Here is a 27837-nt window from a genome sequence, read left to right as displayed (position 1 = left end):
GAATGACCTTCTTATCATAATAGATGTGAAGATGATCCAACTCCATTGGAAGAAGCTTGGTGGCTCAACTTAAGACTTTAATTGATACTCATAAAACAACTTGTAACAAACTTGGACAGACTTTTTCAATTTTGTTTGAAGCTTCCAACCCATAAATTGTTGGAAAGTACAAGTAAAAAAGCTTCATCCAAATGCTATTGTCATCATGGAGTGACACACACAATAGTACTTATCAAAATTTTCCAAAATAGATAAGGTCATTGTTCTTATAACATCAATGGAATAGGTGAGCCAATCATGCAATGCTTCTCTAATTTCACAAACTTTAACAACATTGTTACACTGAAAAACTACTCTAATATCTCACATATTTTGTTGTCATATCCTACTCTTGTTTTGATGACACATGTGTAGTGTTTTTCATGTTGCTTCAACCATGGGAACACATCGTTATAAGTGATAACAGTTGATAGTATCAAGTATGTAGATTACCACCGTGTTTTGCAATCAAGGCATTACTTAGTGCATGAAAACTTTCCACTCTTGATGGTGTTGCTAACCAAAATAAGACATTCTCATGAATTTTGTGAATCTCTACCCCTATGAGATTCAAGCCATCCTTCACAATCAAGTTCAACATGTGTGGCACATTGCATATGAAGTAACATCCAATCTAAGAAAAGTGAAATAGTCGCAAATAAATTATCCAAAAAAACATTAATTGTCAATATTCCATTGAAACCAACAATCCATTAAAACTTCATTGCTTTTGTATGTGGAGGAAGCACATAAACAAACCTATCAAAAATTTACAAAACTTGCGATTAATACAAGTATTATCATTAAAGAATAAAATGGACAAAAAAGATAAAATAAATCAAACAATAATATAACTAATTAAATAATCCGATGATATAGTGATGAACACAAGTCAATAACTCGTGTTGTGATAGCCATGTTGCTTTTCTTTTGCTGATGTCCACATATCAATTGTCACTACAACTCAACTTTCAAGGTTTCCCTAGTTCTTATAAGTTATATATATAAAATATTAGATATAATTGTTTTTTTCAACCTCATAGATACTTATTATAACGATCCACTCCCAATCGTGTAGATATTATCCGCTTTAGGCTCAAAGAGCCCTTACAGTTTTAAAACACTTGTACAAGGTTAAGAGAAGTTTGTACATATATAGCATTAGGAACTTTTTCTACTACCCAATGTGAAATATCACATTCGCCCTCCCATGTAGGCACAATGTCCTTGTTGTATCCTACGGGATTACGAGGCCTAATAGACAAACTCCCCTTGCAAGGCCAAACACACAAAGTCCCACGTCGAGTTTAGGATTGACTCTGATACCATTTGTAATGACCCACTTTCAATTGTGTAGATATCGTTCACTTTGAGTCTAAAGGGACCTCACGACTTTAAAATGTATTTACAAGGTTAAGAGGAGCTCATACATATGTAGTGTCATGAACTTTTTCCTTTATCCGATGTGAGATAGCATAATAATGTTTTTGGGGTGAGGTTAATTGTGATATCCCACATCAGATAAGGGAAAAAGTTTTTGACACTATATATGTATGAACTTTTCTTAACCTTATAAATGCATTTTAAAACTGTGAGGGCCTAAAGCGGATAATAACAACATGGTTGGGAGCAAATTATTACAAAAATTGTGATATCCCACATCAAATAAAGGAAAAAGTTTCTAGCGCTATATATGCATAGGCTTCTCTTAACTTTGTAGGTGCGTTTTTAAGCCTAAAAAGCCCTTTCGATCCAAAGTGGACGATATCCATACGATTGAGAGTGGATTGTTACAAAATAAAGTCGTGAAAACCCTTTGAACCAAAAGCGGACAATGTCTACACGGTTGGGAGCAAGTTATTATAAATGTTTTTTAAAATAGTAAACGAAAGGAAATGAACTCCAAGCCCAATAAAGAATATTAATACAACTTTATGGATCAAACATTTTCAATTATGATTACAAATAGGAGATATAATGTACAATTTTTTTCATAAAAACTTCTAAGTTCAAATATGCTAAAACATCTAAAACTTTTCAACCAAACATTTTCATATTTATGTCAATAATAATTTCATATCAAATCTAATAAATGCAAATGCATTCAAAATATTTTTACTCTAATTATCAAATAACTAAAGGTGCTCAATTAGGTAGGACTTTGTTGCTAGGTTAGGTGAGACTTTACAAATGGGTGACTAGCATCAAATTTGTTCATTTTAAGGTGGACAGAATCAAATACTAGTACTCGTAACCTCTAACCAAACCCTTAGAGGTTAGGATCAAAGTAATTACATTCCTCATCTGAGAAAATGTGAAGGTCAACAATTTTATCTTATTGACTAAGGTCAAATAGACAAACACCCCTTATAGGACCTAATGCATAAAGGTCTACATTAGGATCGAGAATCGACTCTGATACCATTTATAACGATCCGCTCTCAATCATGTAGATATTGTCCCCTTTGGGCTCAAAGTGGACAATATCCACACGGTTGAAGCAAGTCATTACAAATAGTATCAAAGCCAATCCCCAACTCTAATATGGGTCTTTGTTTTTTCGGCCTTGCAAGGGTATTTGTCTATTTAGCCCCGCAATCTTATGAGACACAATAAAGACATTGTGTTTGCATAAGAGGTGATTGTGATATCCCATATTGAATAGGGGAAAGAGTTTTTGGCGCAATATATGTATAGATTCCTCTTGACCTTGTAAACGCGTTTTAAAACCATGAGGGCCTTGAGGGCCCAAATTGGAGGACTATATCTACATGGTTGGGAGTAGGTCTTTACACTTATCATGTCACATGTTCTTATATTGTGGGAAAGCACCTTAAACTAAGGTTGAAGGCTACTAAATAGATCCCTAAGGCCGATATAGTCAACAACGAAAAGAGGATACTCTTGCAATATAATTGCTCATGCATGTTTTTACCTCTAGATATCTTGATCAAAAGCAAAACCCCCAAATTGCACCTTTCCATCATTCATTCTCTCTGTTAGTAACAATTGCTGCTTAGTGTCAACATTCTTTCGATTTATGCACCTTTGTAAATAGGCATGCAAATGTTTTGTCCTATTCTTGCGATTAATCTTAGGTTTTGAATTGCAATGATTACAAATAGCATAGTCATGTCCATCTATTGTTATTTTTCAAAATCATTACACACTAATGATGTCAATTTTCATTTTTTAGTAAGAGAGACTATATTAGTAGTTGAAGTGGTACTTGTAGTTATAATTGGAGTCATTGGACAAGAATTGCTTGGTCTGATTTTCAACTTCTTCCAATGCCATATTGTTTAATTTAAAACAAATGATGAAAAATAAATGTAGATAATAATGTTATAGCATATTAAGGAATCAAAAAAGCTATGAAGACATGTTGAACTTTTAGAAAGTTTCATGAGTCTAGTGTGGATTTATTGTTGCAAATGCCAAGAGCAGAGAGGAGGCTGGAAATTTAAGGTTTCAAGAAAGAAATGTAATTTATACATAGGAGGGGGCAGAGCAATATAAAACCAAACACATCCTGAACCTATCTGGGTCTTCAAAGACCTCCCCAAACCCAGCCTGAACCCCAATGAAGCTCCCTCATGCCTGTCCCAATAGGGGTGGAGTGGGCTGGGTGACCCTATAAAATCTAACCCATTGCCAGCCCTAGGAAATTAAGTTGTTGAAAATTTCCAGAAAACGGGTTGCTGGATTTTCTAGACAGCAACTACTTTAGGTACAAACTTCATGGTAGAAATATGTTTACCATTTTATGAAGATAAAGAAATCATGCCTCCAATAATCAAACCAAAACGCTCAAAATTCCATTAATAAAATTTGAAGCTCATTTCCGTTCAAATTTCAAGGAGTTTTATCATTATTTTGGATGAACGGTTAAGGTGTAGGGTACTGTCCAGTGCTGTTATGCTGGTTCTTTGTTTCTAAGTTTCTTTTCTTTGTAGTGTACCTTGTATACTTTACAGGTGTACTTGGTTTTGCCCCTTTCGTGCCTTTCTATATATTTGATATCTTCTTGAAGAAGATAATGTGATGCTGCACACAAAGAATTTAGTAATATTGATTCATGGTTTCTAAGATTGTTTTATACATTGATGATTTTAATGCTTGAGTATGGTATATGTGTTAATGCTTAGTTGGTACTAGAAAAAAAAATAGATAAAATTTAAATATGAAAAAAGAATAATGTCAGTGGTATGTGGACATTTTTGACCTTTAGAGTAAGTGAATTTGAAGATATTGAAGCTGCAGCAGAATATAATTCTCAACACAGATTTTCTACATGTCTTCTGAAAGTTTCTCTCTCATCATATGATTTTAATGCTTTGGTATGTCCTGCAACATTTCAGTGCAGTGATAAGCTGGGCCTTAGTCTTGAATTGGGTTCATTTGTGGCTGGGGTTATGATATCTACGACTGACTTTGCGCAACATACTTTGGACCAGGTAAATCAAGGCCACTGATATTATTCCAAATTATTCCATTCATATTGATGTATTTATCACAATAGCCCAAATAAATTTCATATATTATTCTTTCTTTTTATTTATTAATTTTATGACATTTTTATTTTCAATTAATTTTTAAAAATTTTTTGGGGACTCCTCTCTCTTTTTAAATTTTAAATTTAGTTCATTTCAATTTGTTAATTTTATATAGCTTAAATTTTATTTCACATATTAAGAGATAAATCCAAAATAATTTATACCACCATATAGCTTTTTGCATGTTGTGTGGATGTGGGAACTTCCATTACTTAATCAATTTCCACCTTTCTCATTCTAGCAATGCAAATTAAAGCAATACCTTGGATGCTGGAAACATAGAATGTGGAAAGGGAAAAATTAAAAAGTGTAACAGACATTATAAAGTGTACAATGCCACAGAGTTGGCAAGAACATCCAGCAGGCATGCGCTTTTCCATTATGGTTTTTCTTATGAAGTTCGAAATGAAGGAAAGGTTCATCTTAACTAGGTCATGAGAGACAAAGTATGGCTATGCTGGACTGATAGCTTACACGTTCCTGCATTGTGAATATATATGGAGCCTGCTGGTAGTGACCTGGGATATGCCCTTCCAAAGAAAGGATCTACATACTGCCATGCGCATATGATACATCACTCAAATAATTTGGAACACAGCTCATAATCAAATAAACATGCTGGGCACATCATTCTGTTTTTCGACAGATCACCATCCAAGCCTGAAATGTGGCGTTCTTTTTATGCAAAGTTACCTTTTTGATATAGGTAGTGCTGCTCTAAGTCTATAATAAATGGAATGGTACCTCCAGATAAATGAGTGGTTATGCTCATGAATTATTATATGCTGAATGTAGTTTCCTAGTAGAAGTTCCCTCTTTACTCCAACTGTAGAATTCTCCAAGTTTTTATCATGTTTCTATTGTCATAAGAATGAATTTTCTGTATCTGTCGCTTTTCTATGTTCTAGGTTGAACCGATCCGGAACCTATTTGCAGCTCTCTTCCTTTCAAGTATTGGAATGCTCATACACGTGCAGTTCCTATGGACCCATGTGGATATATTGCTAGCATCGGTTATTCTGGTTGTAGTTGTTAAAACAGCTGTTGTTGCAGTGGTCACTAAAGCCTTTGGATATAGCGTTAGGACATCTTTCCTTGTAAGTTGTCTTCCTAAGATTTTTTAGCATAACTTTGATTGATATCAGATAAATTCAACATATAATCTGGTGATAATTTTCCCATTTGGAAATGTTAGGTTGGAGTATTGCTTGCTCAAATAGGAGAATTTGCTTTTGTTCTCTTAAGCCGGGCTTCGAATCTTAAACTTATTGAGGTGCTCTCTCTCTCTCTCTCTCTCTCTCTCCCTCTCCACTCCTCTTGTTCACTTGATCACTAGTATGTATATACATGTGTATTCTGTGTGTGTCTGCACTCTTGTGTGTGTTACATCTATATAATTGGGCCCATCTCTGCACAAACTAAGCCTTGGTGAATGTATGAGATGAGATAAGTTGGGCTTTGTCTGGGTATTGGATCATATGACATTCTTGTATGCATGCCAAGGGGGAATGCTGTCCTGATTTTATGGAGGATAGTAGCATTTTCAATGCTTCCAATTGTAGCCAAATGCTTTAAAATAAGAAATGCTGACTCATGTGTCACCATATTCAACATGTTTGCCAGCACATAAGTCTACAAGGTGTCATGCTCAGGCTTCCCCCCCTTTTCTATGAGGTGGGAAATAAAGTTCTATTTCAAACTTGCCTCCATTTCCTCATTATAAATGTTGTCCATTATAACCTCACATTCCTTCCTATCCAGCTGCTTCTGAAAAAATGATGCTTTTTAAAGAACTTACCTGAGACTGCCAACTCACCCCTATGTTGCCCCAACATTAGTCATAATAAACTTTGACGTAATCCAAAAGCATCTGCTTATTACTCCAGATTTGCATTTGGTGAGAGCTTAAGAGCCGGTTTGGCAACGTTTTCTAAATTAGTCATGAAAAAACAGTTTTTGAAAATAGTTCTTAATTGGTTTTGGAAATAACATTCTATTTGGAAACTCATGGAAAATAATTTTCTTGGTTTATTTTTTGTGAAGGTTCTATGCACTCATGTACACTGCAAATGCTCCCAAAGTATTGTCCATATTTCATTTGGTTTTTTTAACACTCTACACAAAACACTTGAAAACATTTTAAATTTGTTCTAAAATTAACTTGTTTTTAGAACAAATTTTCAAAAAACCATTTTTAGTAATCACTTTTTTAAAGTTAAAAAATCATTTTTTGTTCTAAAAACCATTTTCTTTGTTTTCTTCTTTAGCACTCTTTTACATTATCAATGTTAACAGATTCTGTTTAATAATTTAGGGGAAGATGTATCTTCTTCTACTTGGGACAACAGCTCTTAGTCTGGTAAGTGTCTTTTACAGAAAACCTTGGTTCTTTCTTTCCTAACTTGCTTTGTCATAGACATATAGCACAAAGCCTTTTGAGTTTTATGAAAATTGACTAGTGTTGGATAAGTAAGCTAGAGTACGTTTCTACACCAAGATTTTTTTTTTTTTTAAATAAGCTTTTTGCAATATTTTGTGCATCTCTGCTAATAATTATCCCACAGGTGACGACTCCTGTCCTGTTCAAACTGATCCCTGCGGTGATGCATTTGGGTGTTCTCATGCACTGGTTCCCTTCAGAGAACAGCAATCAGAATGAGGTCTCTCTCTCACTGTTTAAATATTGCCATTTTCTACTGAAACTTACGCTTCATTTGGTATAGCTTACTGTTTTTGGCTTTAATTAAAAACTAAAACCAAAGTCAAAGTCACAATTTTAAAGGGTAATATTAGTATCATGAAAATTTTATCAAACATAAAAAGAATGTTTTGTATAAGCCAGAATAGAGCTTCTACAAGAGTAATATTTTTCTTGGATTCTACTTATCAAAATATATATATATATATTTTTTTCTTGGATTCCATATTAAGTCATAAGCTCTTTGAACAAAATTAGCATATAAAAGATCTTATTAAGCTCAAAAAAGAATTTTTGACTTCTCAAAAGTCAATCCAAATTGGGCCTTAATATAGAAAGCACGTTTATTTGTTTCTTAATTATGTTGCAGGAGAGAGCTTCCGTGCTCGAATCACGTGATAGATTATTGTGACCCTTGGAGTACATTACTGTGGCTCTCGAAGCTAGATTTTGAAGAATTTTTTAATTTTAGAGTTTTGTCTTACAGTCAATTCCATCACCGAGGCTTCATTGCAGCATCAAGGCATGATCAGCTCCCCTGAAGCTCACACTGGAGCCTTGGAGTTCTCATGTACATATGTATTCGTTTATATTCTTTCCACACTGTACATATATTCTTTTTGTCCACCGCTGGCTCATACAAATATGTCGGGACGTTATTATAAACTGAAAATTCCATACAAAATCCTACAAAATTGTTTCCCATGTCCTAAGTATTTTTCTTTGAACAAGTGGAGAGGTATTTAATAGTATTTTTATCTTGCCTGACCAGTTTTCTGACACTAACCGGTGCCAACTATACAGGCTTCAGGTTTGCTCAGCATTGCTATCCACTGTGAAGCCATGCGCCCAAGATGGGATCTGCAATTGTGGGTCCCTTTTTGGTTTCGGTAAGGTTTTAAATGACTTGAGAATCGGACCAAGAGGGTCGATTTTAATTAAACTGATGCGGTTGGAACTCCAATTGAGAGTTCTTGTGGGTACTGCTTTTACTTCAAGGATTCATCTAAATACCTTAAGACATGATATATTGACTGTAAAGAATAGCAAGGATGACTTTTAGTACAGCTGTTAACAAAATATATTAAGAGTGCGTTTAACAGTGATGTTTATATTCCTTTTAATACTTAGATTTTTTTTATCTTTTAAACATAAAAAATAATAGAAACGCTTCTTAAAATCATTATCAAATACATTCTAAATTTAAATCTTTAAGACATGATACTATCATATATATTGAAGTTTCATATATATTTGAAAATATTTTTTGAAGTTCAATTTTTAAAAATTATTGTATTTTTTTTAGAAGCCCTTGAAGTGATAAGTTACCAAGTGATGACAAATTTTCGATCTTGATTAGTTAATGGGTGATTATTATTATTATTATTATTATAAAATTAAATAGTATTTTCACCGTAATACTCTTTTCATTCAGCTTTTTGCAAACATTTTCCTACTACAGTCCCAAAGAAGCCACAACCATTAGCACATACCGGTGAATCTTCCATATTTTTTTTCTTCGTTCTCTTATTTGTAATGAGAATATCTGAGATCGATGAAAACAAGCTCAAAAAGAAAAGGAAGGATCGAAGTTGCAAAAATGAAATAAAAAAGACAATGTATACTCAATTCAACACCAAAATGATCAAAGAAATAATAAAAGAGCAAAAGTGAAAAAGAGAGGAATTCGAAAAGGAAACCCAGTGTCAAATTCACATAGAAGGCAGCTTTTGGAAAAGGTAAGGGGAATGAAACTCAAACTCGAGGAGGATGGGTAGATGGTAATAGAGATATTATTTTTATGCTACCAATGATGGATAACATTCCAAAGAAAATTCTGGTGCAACTAAAATCCCTTTAATTAAGATAGACTAGAATTTTTTGTAGAAATATTTTCTGTTCTTACTATCTACACCTTGTACATTTCGTTATCTCTTTCACCCTCTACATCTCTTAGGTCTAACATGGGATGACTTGGACTTTCTTTAAAAAAAGAAATCGATTTAGGTAATGTGGACCGCGCATTTTTGCTCGATGCGTTCCCACTCGATGGTGTGACTCGTTTTTCATTTTATTTATTGAAAAATATGATTTTTCTAGAAAAAGATTTGGAGTTGCCACTTATTTTTGTTTTATTTTTAAAGAAAAAAACAAAATAAGAAAAAAAAATCCCTAAGTATGACTCCTGAAGGAAAAACAAGTCTGTGAAAAACCAAAGTCAGGTTCGAGGGTCAAGTTACCTATTGGGAAGATACGGTGGTGAGTCGTAGCACCCCTCTAAGCCCTATAATAAAATCTCTACTAAATAAGGTGAAACAAGTGTGATAATTGATAAAGAAATCAATAGATCTAAGTGATATGATCAAATAATAAAACGAAACATGCATAAAAAATAAGCAAAGTGGGAATGAGATCGTACCTTAGCAACAAGTAATAGTGCACTATCATGGAACAAAGTTAGCTCGAGTATAAAATCATCACATGCATATCAAAGAGTAAGAGAAAGATCAATCAATATTCATTAAGCATAACAATTGACAATCAGAAGAGAAAACTCATATGTTTGACCCCCACTAAAGCCCAATTTATCTTGTATGAATTAGTCCCACAAATTCTATTATTTTGGAATTATAAAAATCAAATTCATGCTTATTTAAAAATCAAGGAAAACGAAAAATTATTTTAAAATCAAAGAAAATTTGTAAAAGTACTTACCTGAAAGGAAATGTAGCAAGTTTATTTAAAAACATGATTTTTAGTGACTTAAAACTCTAATGAAGGATGAAAAGCGATATAATTAAAAAATATTTGAAAACTAGAGTGAAATTAAAATTATTTGAAAGAAAACTAGAGTTTCAAAATTTATTTGAAAATTGAAGTCTTGAAAATTATTTGAAAATTGAAGTTTTGAAAATTAAATTTAAGAATTGGAGTTTTGGAAATTAAATTTGAAAGAAATATGAATTTTGAAAATTATTTGAGAATAAGAATTGAAGTTTTGGAAATTAAATTTGAAGATGACATTTTAAAAAAATAATAATAAAAAATAAATTTGGAATTTGGAATTTTGGAAAATTTATTTGAAGACGACATTTTAAAAATTCAAAAATTAAACTTGAAAATTGGAATTTTTGGAAAATTTATTTGAAGATGGCATTTTAAATTGGTAATTGGAATTTTTGGAAAATTTATTTGAAGATGACATTTTAAAAATTAAATTGGGAAATTGAAATTTTGGAAATTTTATTTGAAGTTTTAAAAGTTAAATTTGGAATTTTTGGAAAATTTGAAAAATGGTATTTTAAAGATTAAATTTGAACCTTTGGAATTTTTGGAAAATTATTTGAAAAATGGAAATTTGAAAATTAAATTTAAGAATTTGAATTTTGGAAAATTATTCCAGAATGAAATTTTGGAAAATTAAATTTTAAAAAAATGAAATCTTGGAAAATTGGAATTTTGAGAAATTATTTTAAAAAGTAAAATTGAGAATAGAATTTCGGAAAATTAAATTTTGAAAATTGGAAGCTTGGAAAAATTATTTTGAGAATGGAATTTCGGAAAATTCAAATTTTAAAGAATTATTTGAAGATGAAAATTTATTTTGGAAAATTAAACTTTGATATAAAAAAAAATGAAGAATTAAAATGGAAATGTGGGTGCACGCGCATGAAAGTGGGTTGGAAGAAGTTTAAGTGGAGGAAATTGTGTGTGAGAGAAAAAAATAATAAAGAATGGGTTTGGTGGTGAAATGAGTGGAGGTTATTAAATTCATTGTTTTCTTCATGACCCAATTTCCCATAATTCCTACAGATTAGAAAGTCTTGGCTTAATCAATTGAAGTTCCGCATCTCTATTTTTTAGTGCATTGCTGGTATGCCTAAGAAAATCATGCTTGCCTCAAGTATTGTCAACCAGTTATTTAGCTCATAAAACTCATTTCCAAGAGTAATCATATTGCCTTTCACCAGGCTTCTCAGAAAACGGCACAGGAGCTGCCACCATCGTTGGGACCTCCTTTGCCGATGGTTCCTTCTCCAAACTCCCACCTGATTGCTCAAAGTCCAAAAGCAGCCCGTCCTCCGCCGTCGTACTCCGCCTACTATCGAACATGGCCTCCGCCTCCTCCTCTGGTGCCACCATCCCCGCATCCCGGAACCCACTCCATTCTTGTTTCCCTTTTCTGGTTCTCTTCTCTCTCTAACTCAAAAGTCTTCCCAGCCCAACTTTCTACTCCTTGTCTCTCTTTGTCATTACCTGTCCGACCACCATTTTCTCTCCTCCTTGGTTCGCCATACACCTCACTAGCAAGCTGGTGCGGTCCAGCCACATGGGCTTCCATGGCTATGGAAAGTATTCTCATGAATAATGAAAATAATTCGGTAAAGATGATAATGGTGGGCGATGGACGGTGGTGATGAGAGAAAAGAGTATAACGTTGTGGGTGTGACAACATGGGTGTGATGGGTATGAAATGAGTGGGGTAAGGTTAAAGAAATGGTGGTAAAATAAAAAAAAAAACACTAGCAGATTCAAAGCGAGATGTAGACAATATGAACCAGAGCAAGCAATAACATAGCCTCAATAATCTCAATTCGAATTTGGCATGAACGATAAAATAAAAACCAATAATGGCTGGCCTATGAGCAACCTAGAAGTCATTAGAAACAAAAAACATACCTGGCTAGACACCTCTCGAGCAAGCTCTACACGTCTTCAAGCACTCCTCTCTCTCTCGAAACACCCCCGATCCTCCTTCTCCAACTATCCCCTCTTCATTGTTCCCAGTTCAACCAAAATATCACCACCAACCCACTGTTTCTGCCATCGTCCTTTGCAGCTTGCTCAGAGACATCTCTATCCCCCAACCACCACCATGGCAAGGTGGTGGTGTGCTTGGCCATGTGGCTCCAAAGGAAATAGACCCCCACTCTAAGACATGTTGCCAACAAAGTACTCTAAAAATAATAATAATAAGACTTAGGCTAAAATGAGGGTCTACAAATATGCCCCTCTTCAGTAGGGATCACGAGTGAAATGAATGGATCACGGATAGGTGAGAGGCGAATGGAATGAAGTGAACTATACCGAAAAATAGAAAAGATCCCGAATTTTGGTCTAAATACATAACATTATAAGCTTAAGATCAATGGCACATACTAGGAAGGTGAGACTTTAGCCAAAGATGTGGATGATGCGAAAAGTGTATATGCAATGAATAACACTGGACCATGATACAATGAACGACTCAATGATAAGCAAGATAAGGAATGATCGATCTTCAGAAAGAATGAACCCAAATAAAGAGATGTGACCCAAGATTGAACAAGAATCAACTAGGCAGACGCGACTCAAAGACGAACAAAAGTCAACTCAATTGACAAGACAATGACCGATCGATATAGGTGTGGTGCAAGAAACTAAAACTGAACTTACGTGAAGAATGATCAATCGATATAGGTGCGGTCCCAACTCGAAAACTGACACGAAACTGACATGAAGATGACTAATCGATATAGGTGAGGTCCCAACTTGAAAACTCAAACTCAAACTGACAAGACGATGACCGATCGATATAGGTGCGGTCCCAACTCAAAAACTAACATGGAACTGACATGAAGATGACCGATCGATATAAGTGCGGTCCCAACTCGAAAACTCAAACTCAAACTGATAAGACGATGATCAATCGATATAGGTGTGGTCCCAACTCGAAAACTAACACGGAACTGACATGAAGATGATCGATCGACATAGGTACGGTCCCAACTCGAAAACTCAAACTCAAACTAATAAGACGATGACCGATTGATATAGGTGCGGTCCCAAAAACAAAAACTGAACTGACATGACAATGAGATGGCCGATCGATATAGGTGCGGCACCAAACTCTAACTGATAAGATGATGACCGATCGATATAGGTGCGGTCCCAGAAACTAAACTGACAAGACAATGAGATGGTCGATTGATATAGGTGCGGCCCTAAACTCTAACTGATAAGACAATGACCGATTGATATAGGTGCGGTCCTAGAAACTGAACTGACAAGATGAATGACCGATCGATATGGGTGCGGTCCTAGAAACTCAAACTCAAACTGACTAAACAATGATCGATCGATATGGGTACGGTCCTAGAAACTCAAACTCAAACTGACTAAACAATGACCGATAGATATAGGTGCAGTCCCAAAACAAAAGCAGACTAGTAGACAAAAATAACGATGACTAATACACAGAATGCAAAATGCAATCAAGTTAAAACTCAACATGTCAATTGTCAAAATGAAAGCATCGTCACCAATAAATCAATAATCTGTCAGGCCTTGCCTTCATGGAAGATGATGAACTTAACGTCCAAAAGATGTATGAAAACACAATCAAAGAAATCGAGGACTTATCTACATTTTCTCCTAATCGAGAGAGAGGTGTGAGGTCATGCGTCATGGTGAGATGTGTGGGATAAAAGAAGGTAATGATCAAGTTCTGGTAAGATAGAAAGCATGAAAGTATCAAGGGTGAAATGTCTGAGTACGAAATGAAAGGTAGGCAAATATCCGAGATCATCCAAGTATGCTGAGAAGACTAAACCCAAGGTGTCAATAGCTTCATAATCCATCAAAAACAGCAATCATAAACAGAAAGTTAAGTCTCGATGTCAAAACATCTAACAAGGTGGCTATGCCCAAGTATGCAATGAGAACAACATGAAATAATTCAATAATCTCCGTATCACCCGTCAGATGCTCCAATATAAAGAATCAATCTGATATCTCTCCAAAAGATGGATATGCCCTAGTGTAAAGGATCTGATAGGGTGGTTATATTCCAATGAAAAATGCTCTCCATATCGGCTATGCCCCAATATAAAGTAGTGTATCCGAGTTGACAACTATTGAGGAGGACCATGCGTAGTGTACGTCAACAAATCAATCAATCTCTACTCCTAATGCTAAAAATGGAAACATCTCAACATAATCTATATGAATCAAAATCCCCATGCTCTATGAATGTGAATGAAGTGGCTATGCCCCAGTATAAACCATCTGAAGTGTCTATGATCCAAGATAAATCAAAGTCCATCGTCAATGAGAGGGTTATGTCTCAACATGCGTAATCTCTGAAGCAACTATGTCTTAAAATGAACCATCATCTCAAAAATCAACCATCAATAAGTAGAGTATGTCCCAATGTAGAACATCGAGTAAAGTGGTTGTATCTCCAATAAAAGTGCTCTCTCAAATGACTATGCTCCAATGTAGGGTCATCCCACAACTCCTAATCCATCATAACCCAAGTGAATAGGAGAACCGGCTATGCCCCATTGTAGGGCGTCATCCTAATAATCTATCATCAATAAGAAAACTATGCCTCAATATAGGTCATCAACTCAAAAATCTATCATCGATGAGTAGAGTATGCCCTAGTGTAGATCACATCACCTCTGAAAATCCATAATTGATAAGAGGGGTATGCCCTAGTGTAAATCGTCACCCCGACTCCCCATCCATCATTCTCCAAGAAATAATCTCTAACCAATCTCGAGTATTGTCCATGTGTGAATTGTCAAGTACAATGTGTGAAGTCATGGTTTCAGGGGTGGTCTTAAGACACGAGACGTAACGTAGGCTAAGGAAATAAGGTGAAAGAAACGAAAGGAAACTAGGCTAAAAAATCTCAATGATATAACCCCCATACCCTTCATGCATGAGATGCAATGCGTAGAAAAAACCTCATGAGTCGCGGACCTAAGGATCCCCACACAAAAAGTGATGATAAAGGAATGAACACATCGAATAAGCAAGAATAAAGTGTGGATGTTAAACCCAAGTCAAACATCAAGTAGGATGAGAAAAAAAAAATGAATCAGATGAGGTAGAGTGAAATTGGGAAATAAAATAAAGATAGAAAAAGGCAAAAAGATAGAAAGGTGAGTGATGGTCAACTTGCATCAAAGCATGGAGATAAGTCACATGAAAATGGATATAATGATGAATAGGGCAAGGATCCAAAGATCCTAAAGAAAAGTCGCTGGTCTCTCTCACAAAAATCGAATGGGTGACTCATACTCTCACCCAAATATATACCAAGATAGAATCTCAGAAAAAAAAGCTCCCATATGAACTCTCTCTAACACATAAACTCAATGAAGCAAACTAGCACATCCATACATGTGCTCAATGGAAAACGGTATAATAAACAATGCATTTTTTTTTTTTTTTTGTGCATAGATCAATAATGAATGACCTCCCATGAAAATACATACCCAAATGATTAAACTATTTCCACATATGGATGTAACATGAATCCCTACTAACAAAACAACTTCTCAAACTAAGATCTCTGAGCCACTGTCCATGGGGTGAATGGGGGGAAGGATGTGATTGTCCTCCATGTAGTAATATGTGAAAAAACCACCACTCAAGGTGAAACAAGGATAATGTCAAGTAAGCAATGATGAGAAAAAAGATAAAGAATGAATATCACTAGTGGTGATATGTAAAACCAAAAAGTGATGAGATGATGTCAAAGTGGAAAATATCACAATGAAGAGCGAGATATGAGGCCTGAATGTCTATTAGGTCTAAGAAATTATGAGGTATCTAATCAAAGCATGCAAGCACTGTAGAGTCCCTAACCCGATGTAATAGGTAAATGAGGTGATGAAAGAAAAGGCTATGTGCTCATGTGAGGCTCAATGGGCTAGCAATAGGTAACTCTATATGTGAGGGTGATAAAGTAAATAGGCTTCTGAAATGATGGCCACCCATCCTATGACCAAAACCTCGAACATTGTGCTTTCAAGATCTCACATGGCCAATACTAAAGACTGGCATCCATCCAACATAGTCATGACAACTCCTCTGACATCATGTGAAAGCTCCCACTGATGCTCTGTGATAATCATCAAAGCCCTCTGACAATCACCTCACTCTATCATCATAAGTCACTCACTCTATCATCATAAGCCACTCACCATCGTCTCATAAAATCAATATATCTAATCATACCAAAACCCTTGAGTCATGTGCAATGGCTCGGATCTGGATGCTCCATGATGACCCCTCTACTTCAACAACATCATCAAGCAGTCAAACCACTTTCTCATCGTGATCCATCTATCATCACGCAAAGCTCACCTCAGGTCTAACCATCTCGGACTCTACCTGGCCAAATCAAAGAAATGGTGGAAAAAATAGGCAATGGTATTGTAGTATGCTAAGGCGAACAAAGCTAGTAAAGTAGTATAATGGTACCAAGGGGTGGTGTCATGTTAAGCTCAAAATGGGGTAGGTCGTCAACTCTACAAAGTCAAGATATGGATATGGTACTGCTCTTATCAGAAGGTGAAATGGGTCTCAGTCTTGAATTCTCTAGGTTGATCTTCTGATCCTAGGTCAATAAGTTCAATATCTTCTATGATAGGTCAGACCAAAGTGATCATGATGTATGAGTGAAAATATGTCTCAGATTAAAAGCATAACACACATCAAGGCAAGATATGTAAAGCATATTTATGAGAAAGAGAATAACACATACTCGGAATAAAAAAATCATATCACTAAATGAACCAATGAGTACATCAAGTGTGAAATGATAAAGGACTACAAACGAACTGGACTCTCGACATGAACTATAAACAACGACTCTGAACCAAACTGGACTCAACAAAACAAAAATAACTCTGATGACGACCATAATCAAAATGAAAAGTGCTCTAAGCTAAACTGATGCAAAGTGATGTACCCATGTCGACTAAACTAAGTCCTCAACCCAAAATATCATATGACCATCAGTACCATCAACATCCAAATCAATCTACTAAAGACTAGGAGAAGGAGGAACTGCATGTGTAGAATGAGTAGGCAGGGGATTAGTGGTCACACTTGGCCCATAAAAGTTGACCAACCCTAAATCAATCAAGTCTGATATCGCATGATGGAGCGTTGCACAGCGCCCAGTATCATGCCCCTGAATCTGATGATATAAGCAATGCTCATGTAAGCGAAAATGAGAAGGAACAGGATGAGGCAAAAGGCGTGGTGCCAAAGAAACAATCACACTAGTGTCTCTAAGCTTCTCAAAAGCTTTAGTCAAAGTCATGCCAAATGAAGTGAACTGTCTTGCTGGCCTCTGTGCATATGGTCTAGGCGGTAGGGGAGTAGTGACTCTCGGATGTGGTAATCGTGGTTGCATGCTAGTCTGAGCAATGTAAGGCTGCTGAGCATAAACTAGCTGATACTGATGCTGCAAATGAGAGAAATGAGCTCTAGTTGTGGGAGACCTATAGTATGAGTGATGTGCAGGTCTCTGATGCTAGTAGCTAATAGTGTCAACCTCTCAAAATCTACTAGATGATCCAACTATCCTCTTCCCCTTACTGTAAGGAGAAGGAACAGTATCTGTCCATAATCCTCGAGCAATCGCCTTCTCAACACTAAAAGCTGCTTGAACCAGGCTCCCGAGATCTTGAAATGGAATGCCCACAAGGCGTCTAGCAAACCTCGGTTGTAGGTTTCGAAGAACCATATCAATCTGATCCTTCTCCTTAGGCCGGTCTATCATACCAGCTACTTTTGCCCTCCAACGATTGACAAAGGAAGAAATAGACTCGTCGGGCCTCTGTCTGGTGGCCTCCAACTCTCGTCTAGATACATCAATGTCGGCACTAAAAGCAAACTGAGTCAGAAACTCATGAGCCACATCCTCCCAAGTGCAAAGTCTCGAAGACTCAACTGAGGCAAACCATCTCTGAGTTGTCCCACTAAGTGACATGGGGAAGAGGGCCACCAACTGTGCATCATCTATCTCATGTGCTCTCATGACTGTGTTGTATAGTCTCAAGTGGATATTGGGACAACCAATCCCACTATAACGCTCAATGTCTAGCATGCAAAACTTGGTAGGCAAGCTAGCCACTAGTATGCCATCCCTATCATCCCAAGTCAAACCTCCATCCTGTAATATGATATGCCTCATCCTGGATTCAAGCCTCTCAACCTTGGCCTCCTGCTCGGCCAATCTAGTATCATCAGTAATAGTAACAATGAGAGGCGACATTGTGGTAGCAGGTGGTGGAGCAATCTCATAATGATCTGATAGATGGAATGGAACGCCATATGTAGTCCCAGGTAGAAGAACCCGCTCTGTCTGAGATGCATAGGGAATTGTCTTGTCAGTGCTAATGCCGATTAGATGATGATCCTGGCGAGAACTTTCTATCTAATCCAAATGTCTACTAACCCCTGCCATGCACTCTTGAATAGAAGCAAGTGTAGAAGCTAGCTCGTCTGACATCTCAATTGAATGTTTGAACTCTGATGTGAATCGAATTTGATCAATTGACCTCCAACTCTCCTCCAAGAATGTGGCTCCAGACTCAATCAACTCTTAAAATGACTCCCTACAATGCAAATGAAATGGATGAAGGACACAAGATAAGACCTCAAAAGACAACCATACAACATGCAAACACATGGTCCTGATGTGGCAATCCGAAATCTAGATGTATGATGAGAACTCTAGAGTCATAAAGGTGTCCATTGTGAAATGGCTACAAATATGACTAAAGAAATCCTATCAATAATCCAAGATGAAAGAGGCGTGAGAAACACGCTATCATGAGATCGATACTCTATCTATAACCACATATCCTTAACTCAACCTTCAACTCAAGCTCCATAAAAGAAAAAAATGATAAGGTGATCAAGACGAATCTCTCAAAAGAAAGTGAATGTGAAAACATGTCTTTCACCTTTCTGTAATGAAAATGCGAGCATCGAGTTGAAAATTGAATCAATGATCAAACAAAAATGAGATACTAGGCCCATGATAGGTGTATAGTGTAAAAAGATGATCATGATCAATGAACATATCCCAAAGCACCAAGCAAAAGACAACCAACTGAGAGGATGTGCCAAACCAAGAGAGAGAGACACAAGCCCTAAGGAAAAAAACATGTTAAACTCATCGAGTGAAAAGAATAATCTAAAGCGACATGACAAAAGGTGATCCAACTGATACTGAAACTCGTACCAATCTCTAAGCATTCTCAATTGAAGACCAAAAAATGGAGTATTGGATTCGAATTGTAACTAAAAAGGCTCTAAAGGCCCTCGGATGCACCCACGTGTAGGAAAGAAGTCCTAGTCAAAGGATCTAAGCTCATCCTACAAGGTTAAGGTGGCTCTAAAAAAAAGAAAGGTAGGCTTTGAAGGGTTCCTAGCATAAGCGATCATATCCTCCGACGGTACACAACCCTTTGCATGCCTCCGATGAGAATGGGTGCTTCCATGCAAGGTGGTCATCACCTCCACACATGCACTACCTTGCATCCCAGGAGGGCTCCTATGGTGAAGGCTCTCCTAATGGCTGACGTATCTCACAACTCTGATCGCTTATCGACGATCTAAGGTGCACAATGAGTGGTGTGGGTGCATCCGAAAATCCTATGAAACTAAAAGAAAACACACTGGCCACACAAATATCCTGAAATCTAATTCTGGGCTATACAAGTCTTCAAAGGTCAGACTCCAATCAACATCAATGTGTCAGCCACCTCCAAAATACTCCCAAACATAGATATAGCCCATCGCTAGACCCTACTCCAAATCACTAGCTCGGTCGGAGAGTAAACAAAGCAACAAGTCTCATATCAAATACGAGATCAAGGGAAACTAGGTCGACCGAGACTAGGGAATTGGAAATAAGGGGATAGGTGTGAGACCCACACAAACAAGCAACACATGCATCATGCAAGAAAAGAGAGGTCATGCAACAGGTAGTCAAGCAAACCATAAATATATATCATCCAAATCTACACATAAGCTAAGCAGGAAGTATGATAATCGAGATGGGTATATAACAAGGATAACATGCTCCAAGATGATCAAGATAATATACAAGCGGGAAAATCAATGCTAAGACAAACAGGATATACAACAATATGAACATACATGTCAAAGTGAACATGATAATCATGGCAAGAGCAGAATCGATACACTAAGACAAACAAGATAATCAATCGATATCATCAGCATGTCAATGTCCTATATGGATATAGCAATCAGGCATGGAAAATCGTCATATCAAAACTCTCAATGTGATATGAACACTCAATCATAGAAAAGCACAAAGAGAAGGTATCCATCAATCGACTAATCTAACGCCATATTTTCTTCAACTTAAGTTCGAGCTTGACCCTAAAAAATTCTCCAGCGGAGTTGCCATTTTGTTGACCCCGCATTTTTGCTCGATGTGTTCCCACTCGATGACATGACTCGCTTTTCATTTTATTTATTGAAAAATATGATTTTTTTTATATATATATAAAAAGACTTGGAGTCGCCACTTATTTTTGTTTTATTTTTAAAGGGAAAAACTAAATAAGAAAGAAAAACCTTAAGTATGACTTCTAAAGGAAAAACAAGTCTGTGAAAAACCAAAGTCAGGTCCAGGGGTTAGGTTACCTATTAGGAAGGTACGGTGGTGAGTTGTAGCACCCCTCTAAGCCCTATAATAAGGTCTTTACTAAATAAGGTGAAACAAGTGTGGCAATTGATAAGGAAATCAATGGATATCAGTGAAATGATCAAATAATAAAACAAAACATGCATAAAAAATAAGCAAAGTGGGAGTGAGATCGTACCTTAGCAACAAGTAATAGTGCGCTATCATGGAACAAGGTTAGCTCGAGTATAAAATCATCACATGCATATCAAAGAGCAAGACAAAGATCAAGCAATATTCATTAAGCATAACAATTGGCAATCAGAAAAGAAAACTCATATGTATGGCCCTTACCAAAGCCCAATTTATCTTACATGAATTAGTCTCACAAATTTCATTATTTTGGAATTATGAAAATCAAATTCATGCTTATTTTAAAATCAAAGAAAACGAAAAATTATTTTTAAAAAAAAAAAAATTGCGAAAGTGCTTACCTGAAAGGAAATGTAGCAAGTTTATTTAAAAACAGGATTTTTAGTGACTTAAAACTCTAATGAATGAAGAAAAGTGATAAAATTAAAAAATATTTGAAAACTGAAGTGAAATTAAAATTATTTGAAAGAAAACTAGAGTTTTGAAATTTATTTGAAAACTGAAGTCTCGAAAATTATTTAAAAATTGGAGTTTTTTTTTTTTTTTTTTTTGAAGAATTGGAATTTTGGAAATTAAATTTGAAAGAAATTAGAGTTTTGAAAATAATATGAGAATTGGAGTTTTGAAAATTAAATTTAAGAATTGGAGTTTTGAAAATTAAATTTGAAAGAAATATGAATTTTGAAAATTATTTAAGAATTGGAATTTTGAAAAATTAAATTTAAGAATTGGAGTTTTGGAAATTGAATTTGAAGATGACATTTAAAAAAATAAATAATAATAAATAAATTTGGAATTTGGAATTTTGGAAATTTTATTTGAAGATGACATTTAAAAAATTAAATTTGAAAATTGGAATTTTTGGAAAATTTATTTGAAGATGGCATTTTAAAAATTAAATTTGGAATTTGGAATTTTCGGAAAATTTTGAGAATGGTAGTTTTGGAAAATTATTCGAAAAATGGAATTTTGAAAATTAAATTTAAGAATTTGAATTTTGGAAAATTATTCGAGAATGGAATTTTGGAAAATTAAATTTAAAAAAAAAATGAAATCTTGGAAAATTGGAATTTTGAGAAATTATTTTAAAAAGTAAAATTGAGAATAGAATTTCGGAAAATTAAATTTTGAAAATTGGAAGCTTGGAAAAATTATTTTGAGAATGGAATTTCGAAATTTTGAATTTTGAAGAATTATTTGAAGATGAAAATTTATTTTGGAAAATTAAACTTTGGTACAAAAATAAATGAAGAATTAAAATGGAAATGTGGGTGCACGCGCATGAAAGTGGGTTGGAAGAAGTTTAAGTGGAATAAATTGTGTGAGAGAAAAAAAAATAATAAAGAATGGGTTTGGTGGTGAAATGAGTGGAGGTTATTAAATCCATTGTTTTCTTCATGGCCCAATTTTCCATAATTCCTACAGATTAGAAAGTCTTGGCTTAATCAATTGAAGTTCTTCATCTCTATTTTTTAGTGCGATGTTGGTATGCCCAAGAAAATCATGTCTGCCTCAAGTATTGACAACCAGTCATTCAGATCATAAAACTCATTTCCAAGAGTAATCATATTGTCTTTCACCAGGCTTCTCAGAAAACGGCATAGGAGCCGCTACCATCACCGGGACCTTCTTTGTCTACGGTTCCTTCTCCAAACTCCCACCTAACTGCTCATCCTCCACCACCACACTCTGCCCATTGTTGAACACAACCTTTGCCTCCTCCTCTGGCACCACCATCCCCGCATCCGGGAACCCACTCCATTCTTGCTTCCCTTTTCTGGTTTTCTTCTCCCTCTAACTCAAAAATCTTCCCAACCCAACTTTCTACTCCTCATCTCTCTCTATTCTTACCTGTCTAGCCACCATTTTCTCTCATCCCTGGTTCACCATACACCTCATTGGCAAGCTGGTGTGGTCCAGCCACATGGGCTTCCATGGCTATGGAAAGTATTCTCATGAATAATGAAAATAATTCGGTAGAGATGATGATGGTGGGCGATGGACGATGGTGATAAGAGAGAAGAGTATAGTATTGTGGGTGTGACGACATGGGTGTGATGGGTATGAAATGAGTGGGGTAAGGTTGAAGAAATGGTGGTAAAATAAAAATAAAAAACACTAGCAGATTCAAAGCGAGATGTAGACAATATGAACCAAAGCAAGCAATAACATAGCCTCAATAATCTCAATCTGAATCTGGCATGAACGATAAAATAAAAACTAGTAATGACTAACCTATGAGCAACCTAGAAGTCATTAGAAACAGCAAACATACTTGGCCAGACTCCTCTCGAGCAAGCTTTAGACGTCTTTAAGCACTCCTCCCTCTCTCGAAATGCCCCCGATCCCCCTTCTCCAGCTATCCCCTCTTCATTGCTCCCGGTTCAACCAAAATATCACCACCAACCCACTGTTTCTTCCATCATCCTCTGTAGCTTACTTAGAGACGTCTCTATCCCCCAACCACCACAATGGCAAGGTGGTGGTGTGCTTGGTCATGCGTCCCATGCATGTGGCTCCAAAGAAAAACGACCCCCACTCTAAGACATGCTGCCAACAAAGTACTCCAAAAAAAAAAGAAAAAAAAAAACTTAGGCTAAAATGAGGGTGTATAGGTAGTCAATCGAATTAATCTCCTTGAATCTAAAAATTTGAAATCTCATGTAACAATTTATTGAATTATTAAGTTAATTTTTTTGTTTAATTTAATTGGGTATCAAGGTTATTTTGTGTGATAAAAGCTAGCTACTTTTTTTTTCCTTAATTATTAAATTCACATATTTCTTTCCATTAATTTTAAGTAATATTTATATTTATTAATTTTAAATAATAAATATATATTTTAAACATTTATTTTAAAAGTTTCGTAGAGACTTAAAATTGTTTAGGTTAAATATGAAATATAAAAGGGAAAAGTCACTTACTAATTTAAATATAATATATATATATACAAAAAGGAATCTTGACTTTTTTATCTTCATTCATTTAAAAATATTTTAAAATACATGCATTTTTCATAATTATTTCTTGAAATACCATTTTACTTAATAATATTAAATAAAATTTTAAAAAAAATTAATTTATTATTTTAATTTGATAAAATTATCTTACAAATAAATATATTATAATTTTTTTTATTATAGAATATGATATACAAATCATTTTGAAAAAATTCTCTAAGATCCTCAAGTGATAAATAAAATCTTTTTAATTCTCTAATTAATAATGATTTTATATCTTGTATTATATAAATCTACTCATTTTCTCGTTTTTTTAATAAAATTAAATAAATATTTTTTTTTAGTTGACATCAACAGTAAAATCTAAAATTTTAAAATATAATTAGAATTAAAAGTTATATACAAATAAAACAAAAAAACTTAAAAATTTTAAAAATAAAATAATGACTCTCATTGTATTTCCAACTGTTTCTCAAATCTATATTTTCTACTAGTGTGATTTAGAAAGTTAATATTTTATTTTTATATTTTTTATTTTAAAGTTTTTTTAGATTTAATTGTATTTTAAATTTTTAAAATTTCTCATTTTATTGATCTCAAATCAATTTTGATGATAAAAAAAAAAATTGTCAATTGGTATTATAAATAGGTTATTTTAGGAAATAATTATTTAATTTTTTGAAAAAATGCATGTATTTTAAAATATTTTTAAATTGATAAAGATAAAACTAAGTTGTTAAGTCAAAACCCACTTTCCCCGATAAAAAATGTTCACCATACAAAATGAATAGTGAACGCCAAGTTATGGATATGAAAGAAGCTCTCACCATATGTGGGCAGATAGAGTAAAATATATCTGAGATTCAAAACAAATATATATATATATATATATATATATATATATATATATATATATATATATATATATATATATATATATATAATTTTGATTTAATACTTAAAATTACTCTTAACTTAAACTATTTAATAACTTTCATATTAAATTATTATATTTATTTGTAAGATTTTCTCATGATTTTAGAAGTCATGAAGTCAAAATTTTGTGAATGATTTTCTCATGTTTGGTGTCAATAAAAAAAAAAAATCAAATATAATTATCATTAGTTAAAAGTTTATGTATCTTAAATTTATTTATATAAGGGAGAAAAATAAGTTAAATAAATTTCATAAAGTATATAAAAATATTTTATTGACTTTAAATCTAATTCTTATTTTCTTTCATTGTTCATTTCCTTCCACTTTTCCCCTCTATTTTTCTCAATTATCCTAAACTTTCCAATAATCAAATATAGTCATGCAATGTAAAAAGTAACACTGCCAGTAAGTGTTGATATAAATTCATAATCCCTCAAATATTAATTATTCCACATTAAAAAAATGGTAATAAAACAACATTTTCAACTCAACTTAATAACAAAAAAAAAACACCACCTTAAACTTATAAAGAATGCTATTGATGGTTATTTTAATAAATGTTTTTAATTTTTTAGCACAAAAATTTTATCTTTTAAGTCTTAAAGTATGTTTGATATTTAAAAAGTATTTTTAAAATGTGCTTGATAATATTAAAATCACTATCAAACGATCTTAGAGTGCGTTTGACAGTGATTATAGAAAGTGAATTTAATATTTTTAATATATGAAGAATAAAATTTTTCTAGTATAAAGGTTAGAAACACTTCCTAAAATCACTATCAAATACATTTTTAATCATTTTAATATTTGAATTTATTTGAAGATGACATTTTAAAAATTAAATTGGAAAATTGGAATTTTGGAAAATTTATTTGAAGATGACATTTTAAAAATTAAATTTGGAATTTGGAATTTTTGGAAATTTTTGAAAAATGGTATTTTAAATATTAAATTTAAACTTTTGGAAATTTGGAATTTTTGGAAAATTTTGAGAATGGTAGTTTTGGAAAATTATTCGAAAAATGGAATTTTGAAAATTAAATTTAAGAATTTGAATTTTTGAAAATTATTCGAGAATGGAATTTTGGAAAATTAAATTTTTTTAAAAAAAATGAAATCTTGGCAAAATTGGAATTTTGAGAAATTATTTTAAAAAGTAAAATTGAGAATAGAATTTCGGAAAATTAAATTTCGAAAATTGGAAACTTGGAAAATTTATTTTGATAATGGAATTTTGGAAAATTCGAATTTTGAAGATGAAAAATTATTTTGGAAAATTAAACTTTGGTACAAAAAAAAATGAAGAATTAAAATGGAAATGTGGGTACACACGCATGAAAGTGGGTTGGAAGAAGTTTAAGTGGAGGAAATTGTGTGAGAGAGAAAAAAATAATAATAAAGAATGGATTTGGTGGTGAAATGAGTGGAGGTTATTAAATCCATTGTTTTCTTCATGGCCCAATTTCCCATAATTCCTACAGATTAGAAAGTCTTGGCTTAATTAATTGAAGTTCCTCATCTCTATTTTTTAGTGCGTTGCTGGTATGCCCAAGAAAATCATGTTTGCCTCAAGTACTGCCAACCAATCATTCAGATCATAAAACTCATTTCCAAGAGTAATCATATTGCCTTTCACCAGGCTTCTTAGAAAACAGCACATGAGTTGCCACCATCGCTAGGACCTCATTTACCGGCGGTTCCTTCTCCAAACTCCCACTTGACTGCTCAAAGTCCAAAAGCAACTTGTCCTCTGCCGCCATACTTCGCCCACTGTCGAACACGGCCTCCGCCTCTTCCTCTGGCGCCACCATCCCCGCATCCCGAAACCCACTCCATTCTTGCTTCCCTTTTCTGGTTTTCTTCTCCATCTAACTCAAAAATCTTCCCAACCTAACTTTCTACTCCCCGTCTCTCTCTATCCTTACCTATTCGACCACCATTTTCTCTCCTCCCTGGTTCGCCATACACCTCATTGGCAAGCTGGTGCGGTCCAACCACATGGGCTTCCATGGCTATATATGGAAAGTATTCTCATGAATAATGAAAATAATTCGGTAGAGATGACGATGGTGGGTGATGGACAGTGGTGATGAAAGAGAAGAGTATAACATTGTGGGTGTGACGACATGGGTGTGATGGGTATGAAATAAGTGGGGTAAGGTTAAAGAAATGGTGGTAAAAAAAAAAAAAAAAAAACACTAGCAGATTCAAAGCGAGATGTAAACAATATGAACCAGAGCAAGCAATAACATAGCTCAATAATCTCAATCTGAATCTGGCATGAACGATAAAATAAAAACCTGTAATGACTAACCTATGAGCAACCTAGAAGTCATTAGAAACAACAAACATACCTGGCCAGACTCCTCTCGAGCAAGCTCTAGACGTCTTCAAGCACTCCTCCCTCTCTCGAAATGCCCCCGATCCCCCTTCTCCAGCTATCCCCTCTTCATTGCTCCCGGTTCAACCAAAATATCACCACCAACCCACTGTTTCTTCCATCATCCTCTGTAGCTTACTTAGAGACGTCTCTATCCCCCAACCACCACAATGGCAAGGTGGTGGTGTGCTTGGTCATGCGTCCCATGCATGTGGCTCCAAAGGAAACCGACCCCCACTCTAAGACATGCTGCCAACAAAGTACTCCAAAAAGAAAAAAAAAAAAAAAAAAAAAGACTTAGGCTAAAACGAGGGTGTATAGGTAGTCAATCGAATTAATCTCCTTGAATCTAAAAAGTTGAAATCTCATGTAACAATTTATTGAATTATTAAGTTAATTTTTTTGTTTAATTGAATTGGTTATCAAGGTTATTTCGTGTGATAAAAGCTAGCTACTTTTGTTTTCCCTTAATTATCAAATTCACATATTTCTTTCCATTAATTTTAAGTAATATTTATATTTATTAATTTTAAATAATAAATGTATTTTTTAAACATTTATTTTAAAAGTTTCGTAGAGACTTAAAATTGTTTAGGTTAAATATGAAATATAAAAGGGAAAAGTAAGTTTTCACTTACTAATTTTAAAAATATATATATATATAT

General features: G+C 34.4%; 1 protein-coding gene across 3 annotated transcripts in view; it reads left to right on the top strand.

The window, feature by feature from the left end:
- LOC117933577 (K(+) efflux antiporter 5) overlaps positions 1-8375 on the top strand; it is a 34491-nt gene extending 26116 nt beyond the window's left edge. The window contains exons 15-21 of one of the 3 annotated variants that reach the window (XM_034855006.1): positions 4401-4496; positions 5504-5692; positions 5791-5868; positions 6910-6954; positions 7160-7255; positions 7781-7864; positions 8098-8375. In XM_034855006.1, the coding sequence (XP_034710897.1) occupies positions 4401-4496; positions 5504-5692; positions 5791-5868; positions 6910-6954; positions 7160-7255; positions 7781-7822 (546 nt within the window). In that variant the 3' untranslated portion in view covers positions 7823-7864; positions 8098-8375. Of the gene's footprint in view, positions 1-4400; positions 4497-5503; positions 5693-5790; positions 5869-6909; positions 6955-7159; positions 7256-7663; positions 8074-8097 lie in introns of those variants that run through there. The other 2 variants (XM_034855005.1, XM_034855004.1) reach the window with 2 other exon arrangements.
- Positions 8376-27837: the final 19462 nt, after the last annotated feature.

Source organism: Vitis riparia, chromosome 16 (assembly GCF_004353265.1).
Source record: "Vitis riparia cultivar Riparia Gloire de Montpellier isolate 1030 chromosome 16, EGFV_Vit.rip_1.0, whole genome shotgun sequence".
Taxonomy (NCBI): domain Eukaryota; kingdom Viridiplantae; phylum Streptophyta; class Magnoliopsida; order Vitales; family Vitaceae; genus Vitis; species Vitis riparia.
This window is presented reverse-complemented; position numbering and strand designations above follow the sequence as displayed.